Raw genomic sequence first — 8,507 nt, 5'->3', positions numbered from 1 at the left:
AGGTTTAGACCAATGGGTCACCTTAACATCATAGTATGGGACTAATTTAATAAGATTTGAATCTATATGGGACTAATATAATAAGATTTGAATCTTACACTTCCATAACCTCAACAAAGATCCTAGTACTAATGACTACTGAGTGGCGCCTTCAGCTTGTGAACTAACATCCACTGGCTACTAAGATAGTTGGAGAAGAATGGGACAGGGTCAGGCCATAAACCAAGGTAGCTACGGGCAGGCGTTGAACGGGGTGGCGTGGTGCAGGAAAAGAACGGAATAACTGGTTGCTTTTTGCCAAAACTGTCCCTTCTGTCTAACAGGGAGAGAGAGAGAGAGAAAGAGCTGCATATTTTGTTCATTTCACTCTGAAATTAAGTTTTTATTTTTTATTTTTAAATTGTGAGTCACTTACACAGAATAGAAAGCCTTGTATATTTGCAAAACAGCGTGCATGGTGATTATAAAAGTCAGAATTGATGGTGTTTCTCACTTTGGAATTTCAACAGATTGTAATTGGCCATTTAGCTGCGATATTCTGATATCATTGGGAACTTTAGTGCTCTTTCTGAAAGGTCATGCCCAGTGGGTGCAGTTATGAGTTTGGGCATGTAGAACAAGTGCATATCTAAGAGTCCAATGTGACCGAGCCCTTTGGTGACAAACTTTAGTCTGTGCATGCCTAATGGCCCTAGCACTTCTGCTAAGTCTCAATGTTTGTCTAGATGAATTTCAAGGGCCTTACTTAGCATTGCAGCACAGAGCTGAAACAAGCTACTACATTCATTGCCTCCCAAGGGCGGGTGATGCATGCAACTTGTGCTGTGCAAGGATTTTTTGTCAGACAAGGCTATGTGTTGGCTTGTGTAGCAGTGTTCCTTGCACTTTTATCACCATCAAGGGGACATTCAACATGGAGCATCACTTTTGATTAATTTTTTTGTGGTTTGTGCATGTGCTCTCCTGCTGGTGCTGTCGGACCTTGGCACTAGAGTACACTATACATTTTCTGCAGTAGCTTGGTGTCTAAACCAAGTAGCTTGTGCATCTTTGGAGTCCCAAGTATTTGGGGCTATGCGAGGGAAATTTGGGTGTAGGGAGGTTTGTACTCAGTCAGTTACTAAGAACTGTTTCCCAATAAACATCTTTCTCATCCTGCACTTAGGTAGGATGTAGTTATCATGTCGAGCTGTTCTGGTTGAAAACTTTCCCGGTCTGATATTTGCATGTGTGAGAGCCAGTCCACTGCATGGAGGTACTTAAGTATAAGCATTGGGCGCAATGGAGGTGTCTTTCTTTTAAGGTTCTTAGGCCCTTAGGGGGTTAGTTGTTGAATCATGTCTAGCCTGATGTCTCAACATATATTTTTTAAAGTTCAAGGATGGATCGACTATCTTTTTCTCACTTCAGCTAGAATTCTTTGTTAAGTGAATTGTTAAGGCTTATGAGTAGAAGGCATGGGATATAAAGGCTACTTATATGCTAGTGATAAGACTTGAACGAGAATGAAAAAAGCCATGCAACTTAAGGTGATGAAATTTTGAAAAATCCCTGCATAAGGCCTTCTGTAAACTCCTGATTATATCACCCTTATTTCACGCTTATTGAATGTACAGTTACCTCTTTTTCATATAAACAATTGCAAAGTCAGTTACTGATTCACTTGAAGCTATTTAAATTTGTAGCAGCTGGGCCAGATTTCAGACTTATATCAAGAATTATGCTCCCTTTATGGTAAATCTCCCAATCTAAGTTCAATGACATAACAATGAAAGCAACCATAGGATTCTATTTATAGAAAAAGCAAAACAAGAAGAAAATTAAATGTTGATTCAAAGATTGCCACATTACATGCTTCTTAATGTTTGAGAAAACCAAGTTATCTGAAGCATCGCAGTAACTGAAGTGGTGTCAGCACGCATAATAAACACACAATGTTTGGTTCTGAAACTCACTAAATAACTTTGGAAAGGGCAAGGGTCTCCCCTTTCAGAGGACGTGGGTTTAATCTACACCTATAATCAAACAATATACGTTTGGCCTAAACAACAAGTAAACGCAGGCAATTTCTGAATTCTGAACCGGATGAACTTTCCTGTTTGTAAAATGCTGCAACCATCTGGAAGGTATACGATAGAGACATAAAAGTGTTTTTGATTTGTAACAATAGTAAATTTTAAAGATTTTCTAATTTAACCTCTCTCCATGCAGCTAATTGTGCTTTTTCCAAGGAACCTAAAACCCTTTAATTTTACCAATATCATACTCATCATATCTAACTAGGTGTATGCTTTTTGTCAAGCATGCTTGTTTCTTTGGTTCTCACTACGGAGGCAACATTTTATGATTACGTTAATATATCAATCAATATTTATTTGGAAGTAACCAAATATAGAAAATTATCAATAGGGGTAGAACATGAATAAGTTCAATGACCATCATAAAATTCACGATTTCGCGATGAAATCGTAATAAATAAATTAACAAACAGGGTTGGAATGCAAAATTAAATTTTTAATTTTATTCATACGGACATGGACTAGTTCCTAGCAAATGGTTACACGTGGCATGAAGAGGAAAATGGGACTTTGTTGATGAGCTTTTTCATATTCCCACTATTATTTCAGTGCAGCATTGCTGATCGAGTCTCAACCTGGTGTGGTATATTTATGTTTTGTTAGATGGGAATGAATGAAAATACTAGTCTCAATGTGGGAGTTTTATTGGAGAAAGCTTGCAAAGAAATGATTGAATAACATGAATCTAATCTGTGCCTAATTCAATTTCGATACTCTCATGTGCTTTTTGGTTTGCATAGGCTGCTTGATTAAAAATAGGGCTTTAAAGACTTTACCAATGCGGCAACTGTATTTTTCAAACTCACCAACGAGTGCTTCATTAATCCCATTAACATTCAAAAAAAATTTGAAGCTTTGGATTGTTCATGTCTCCACTCTCGGGTGTCGACTTATGCCAGTGTGATTACATAGTCTATGGGATGCATAACGGGCTGATTAGAGGCACTGTATATTACTATCTTTGCAAAGTTTTGAAATACCATGAATTTTGATTGTTAGCTAAGATTTTTTCATAATGTTAAATAGATTTTGATATATTTCTTAGCCTCAGAACATCCTTTATCAACATCAGTCCGGTTAAATGTTGTATGCAATAATTGGATTCGAGGCTTTTGGGCATCTTGCACTTGTTAGCACAGAACCGGCTTGAAATGCAGTCTGGATTTTGTTGTATTGCCACAGTTTAAAGGTTTTTTTTTTTGTTAATAATCAGGGGTATGTGGGAGTGGAAACATTTTCACAAATTATGACCGAAGAAAAAGGAAGCAAGGAAGGGGATCCTAGTGAGACTTTATGGATTGGTTTTCCTCCACCAGCCAGAGTCGATGAGGAGGGTTTACGAAGAGCATTCATCTTATTTGGTGAAGTGGAAAGAATCACAACATTTCCAGATCGAAGTTATTGCTTTGTGCAATTCAGGAATGTGGATGAGGCTAGGCGTGCCAAAGAAGGGCTTCAGGGTAGACTTCTCAATGACCCCCGTGTGCTGATACGGTTTTCTAGCAATGAAGGTGCTCAGAGACACACAGTCAAGGCTGAAGGGCCTTTCTTTCCTCCACCTCATCAGAGAGGGTCCTTAGTACACCCAGAGATGGTAGGAACTACTGGTCCTTTTGGTTCAGTTGAGTGGCCTGGCCCAGGCAGCCCTAAAATGAACATGCATCTGTCAAATAGACACTCTGCTCTCCAGCATGACGTGAATAGATCTGTAATGGGTTTCGGAAGACAAGCGGTAGGTGGTGGTCCTGGTGGATTCATGGGTAGTCCCCTTGTCAGAGGTGGGACACCAGATGCGAGGTTTGTACCTTTTGATGGTAATGAGGTACTTGCAAACAGTAGGCTATCATCTTCAGGAGATTTTGCGGCTAGGCCTGTTGTTGAAGACCGTGCCATTATAGATAGAGACTATGCACAGAGGGATTATAAAAGGGCGAAAATAGGAATGCCAAGCTATCGTGCGGGAGTAGTGGAAAGAGGTCCAACTTTTGATCCTCGTCTTGTGGAAGGCCATGAAAAAACTCAGATGGGTAGTACTGATTCATTTCAGCCTACATTTTTCAAATCTCAGCCTGGTCTTTATATGAATAATGGTGCACACTCAGGTTTTGGGCAAGGAAATATAGAACCTCTTCCTATTCCAGGAAATATAACTCAAGAACCAGGGGCCAAATGGAAAGGGGCTATTGCCAAGGCTGGAATTTTCGTCTGCCGTGTCCAGAGTTTTCCTGTTGGCAAAGGCATCGATGGCTCCTTGTAAGTACCTTCTCTTTGCTGTTCTTTGTAGCAGTTTGGTTCATGCTGTTTTTATTTTCTCATTTTGAAAGCTGCTTGCTGAATGTTGTTGGGGCCCACTCTCTCTAATCGGTAGACTGGGATGTAAAATTTCCATGCAGTCTGTTGATAAAGTGATAAAGCATGTATGAATGAATGCAGACCAGGTGTGGTGAACTGTGTTGCTCGGACTTCTCTGGATGTGTTAGCTCATCATTTCTACCAAGCTGCAGATTTTGGAGTCATTTACTTTGTTCCAGATGGTGATAGCGAGAGCACCTCCTATCTGGACTTTGTTCGTTATTTGGGTGACAAGCATCGTGCTGGAGTTGCAAATATGGGTGACGGAAAAACAATGTTTCTAGTGCCACCTTCTGACTTTGCAGAGGAGGGGTTGAAGTTGCATGGTGACTGCCTTTTTGGACTAGTCATTAAGTGCCATCAGGTAGGGAGTGTTCCTTCAACTTATGAGCAGAAGTCAACATTGCCACGCGAGCATTGTCATCAGCAGCTAGCCATTCATCCACAGCTGAAGACAACTACAGTTGAAGGTTTGGCTGGTGTTCTGACAAATATGTCCACGACCAGTGTGATGAGACCTCCCAGTCAGCCAGAAGGTTCCTCATTAACACCAGAATTAGTTGCCTCGCTGACTTCTCTGTTAACTGTGCGAAGGAACAGGCCACCTGATGATGCAGTAGTGTCGAATAGTAATGGTACATTTGTCATGGTTTCAGGTACTGAAATTTCCCCACATGAAGTTGGGTCAGCTCAAGCTGAAAACAGGGCTAATGTTGATAGTTCTATTCAGGACCAGTTAAGCTTCTTGCAAACACTCAGGTCGAGCCCCCTTGGTGTAGTTGATCAGGCACCTTATCAGCAATCATCTGTGGTTTCATCCGTAGGCTATCCTTCTTTAGCTAATTTACAAACTTCAGGGGCTTACAGTCCTGATGTGAGGCCAGCTGGAGGAGTAGCAGGACCTTCTACCAAAAATGATATCAACCAGCTAGCAGTTCTTTTATCACAGCCATCTCAACAACCCCCTTCTCAGCAGCTTGCTCATTATGTGCAGGAGCAGACGATGGCTAATCTTCCATCAGATTCAAAAAATGCAGAAACAGCTGCTCAAGTATTGTTGAGGCAAACACTGTTGGGGCAAAGGAGTGCTTTCGTGGGCTTGGAACCAACACACAATGCAAGTGCCAGGGAAACTTTAGACACAGGTCTGGCCCAGTGTGATGGTGATTCAGAGGGGGAAACGAACAATCGCTTTCAAGCAACTCTCCAGCTTGCAGCTGCCCTTTTGCGAAGGATGCACACTGTAAATGGATCAGAAGCGGCGACTTCATGACTGAATTCCTTTCAAGTCAGGTATTTCTGTCATCTTTGAGTCTTCCCAAGGTTTATTACTAAATTAATAATACAGATAAAAGTTAATTGCAATAAAATGAACCAAGTCATTTGTTTGCGATTTGTTAGAGCTCAAAATTTTAGGTAATGTCAAAGCTTTTTAGATATGTGGCAGTAGTGCAAGAAGAGATTGAGGCTCTAAAGATTTGCAATGAATTGTGGCTGTATTAATTCAATGTGTGCGTAGCAACTACACGAATCTTCTTCTTCTGGGCTTTTCAAATCCAAGCTCATCCTTTTTGGCAACCTCTACAGCCCTACGAGTAAAATTGTCAACTTCTGCTTTACAAAAAGAAAAATTAGTCCTGTGTAGAGCACCAATCTACCCAACGGTTTAAGAGAACTTGTACGAGCAACTGCTGCCTTTTTTTTGGGGGGGGGGGGGGGGGGGGGGGGGGGGGGGGGCGCGCGTTGGACTGGCAAAATAACAGCCTCGGCAGCCACTGCTTTTCAGTGATGCTGATAGATGATAGAAATGACATGCAAAGCCTCTTGCTATGGATCCTACAATATATGTGGAATGTGAAGGTCACTAGAAAAGCAGTGGTATCTTTAGAAGCACGTCCAGCAATAGTTTCTTAAAGTAATGTCGGTACAAATTTTCTTTTATTCATCTGATAAAATACATGAAACCAAAATCTGAAAGGGAGAACTCAGAATCATGTTGTAAAAATATTAGAACATGAGAATGTCTTCAAGGGAAACATGGTCCTTATTATCAAAGGAGACAAGTGCCATATACAACTCTACTATATTGATAGGAAGGTCTCTGCAAAAGCATTAGTAAAGTGATATCTCTCTCCCCAAGTATTCATGGATCATATGTACTAATTTTCAGTCTCATAAATAGGCCCTTTGTTTCTTTGCGCTCTCTCTCTCTCTCTCTCTCTCTCTCAATTCGCACTTTAGTCGAAATAGCATATTGAATTATGGTTCAAGTAAAATGGGCCATGAAATTTGACTAACGACGGGTGCCTGCTTATATAATAAACACACGGTTTTCTTTTGTAATACTATACATGACGGCAATACATCTCTATGCGTATCTATTTACAATTCATCACCATGTTTGTTATGGGGAAGTAAATAAGGCTGTTTTATCATGCAATCTAAATTCCGGAATATTCCAACGTTGATATAGAGGCTTTAAAAAACAATCTTTTTAACTCTCGAATTTTATTGGCAACACAAAAGCATCTCAATACATGAAAAATAGGCAGAGTTTTTTTTGTTTGAGAACACATGCCAATGCGTGAATATAAAAGGATTAAGGATTGGCTACACATTTGAAAGATGATGACTTTATTTGATGTATACACAGTGTAAATGGGAAAACGTTACAGTTGTTACTGAGAATAGCCCTTCTATAGCCTTTTTATTTTACAAATGTTGTTTAACATGGCCCTTATATAGATTTAAAAACAAAAAATAGCAACGAAAAGTTTGAAATTTAAATATAGATGCAGATGCGTTGAAAATATTTCTTACGTAGACGAGAGAAGCGACTAGTGGCTCTTGACTAAACGTTTTACAAAACAAAAAAAGAACGTATATTCTATATCAGTAATCAATAAAATTTCAGTGATTTGGTACGCCTCCCTTCCTCCTCCTCCTCCTCCTCCTTTAACGCAAAGTGGGAAAATCTCGAAAAACCAATTTTAGGCAGTGATTGCCGACCAAAGCAATTTGCTTCATTCATTTCAAAAAGTTGTCAGTCACGTGAATAAGAATTACTCGGGATTCCTAGTGGGTCCAAGACGCTTAACCCTAAATAATATCCTTGCATTGATAGTAAGTAGGCACTACAGTGCCACTTTTAACCATTTCATTTGTCTAAACATTTTTACGTGGTTTTAGCGATATTCAAGGTCATCATACATGTAGTTCTATTTTATTTTACCTTTCCTGTTCGTTGTTTAATTAACATGAGAAGAAAATTGAAAACTTAAAAGAAATATATTCAAACCTAAGGATAAAACCAAAAGAAATGAGTCAAGTAAGACAGAACTCAAATGATCATACAAAGGACGATTACACTTTTCAACAAAAGTCTCGCTCTAATTAACCGTGCAACTCCAATTTTATTTGAACTTATATAAGTGCGGGGTCATAATCGCTTTGCCCTGCAAGGTGTGTTCTCAAAATGAAACGGTCATGAGTACATATTTTGTAGGCTCATACCCTCCTGCTTCTTGAAGGAGATGGTCAAGCTTATCCTGAATTGAGTAGGTCGTATGTACTAACAGCAAGCATGCTTCTTGTAGGTTAAGAAGGTGATTGGGCAGTGCCGTGGCATCCTCAGATCAACTTGAGACTTGACAATTACCCTTTTTCTTTCTTTCTCCTCCTGATTTTTTCAAAGAAGAAGAACAGGAAGAGTTGCGGGTGGGAAATATGAAGTTATGAATGCAGTTAAAAGGTCTTGATGATGATTTCTGCTATGCGGCCTTATTTTGGTGGGTGAAACCGATACATATTTTATGTTGTTTTATGAATCAATTGAATAAATTCTTGCTTTCACTATTTGTTTGTTAGCTAGATTGTGCACATGGTGGCTTTAAGCACATATACTTCAACATGGCGAGAGGAGTCTTTTTGTGCTGTAGATCCTTTCACATGCTTTGATAGATAGTGGAGATACTCTATAGGTTAATTAAACAAACATGCACCTTTCAAAGGCGACTTTGTGCGGGCTTTAGAAGAAACAGCTCAATGGAAATGAGAGGAGCAGTTAAGCATATGCTA

At 39.6% G+C, this 8,507-nt stretch overlaps 1 protein-coding gene across 3 annotated transcripts in view; it reads left to right on the top strand.

Moving 5' to 3' along the window:
* The window catches only part of LOC147621088 (flowering time control protein FPA-like), a 40,280-nt gene extending 31,995 nt beyond the window's left edge, over window positions 1-8,285 (top strand). Inside the window, exons 4-6 of one of the 3 annotated variants that reach the window (XM_086823785.1) lie at window positions 3,292-4,331; window positions 4,512-5,723; window positions 8,027-8,285. In XM_086823785.1, the coding sequence (XP_086679911.1) occupies window positions 3,292-4,331; window positions 4,512-5,703 (2,232 nt within the window). In that variant the 3' untranslated portion in view covers window positions 5,704-5,723; window positions 8,027-8,285. Of the gene's footprint in view, window positions 1-3,291; window positions 4,332-4,511; window positions 5,826-5,949; window positions 6,164-8,026 lie in introns of those variants that run through there. The other 2 variants (XM_086823787.1, XM_086823786.1) reach the window with 2 other exon arrangements.
* The last annotated feature ends 222 nt before the right edge of the window (window positions 8,286-8,507 follow it).

The sequence above is a fragment of the Cibotium barometz genome, chromosome 30 (genome assembly GCF_041138505.1).
Source record: "Cibotium barometz isolate CiBa-2024 chromosome 30, ASM4113850v1, whole genome shotgun sequence".
NCBI lineage: Eukaryota > Viridiplantae > Streptophyta > Polypodiopsida > Cyatheales > Cibotiaceae > Cibotium > Cibotium barometz.
This window is presented reverse-complemented; position numbering and strand designations above follow the sequence as displayed.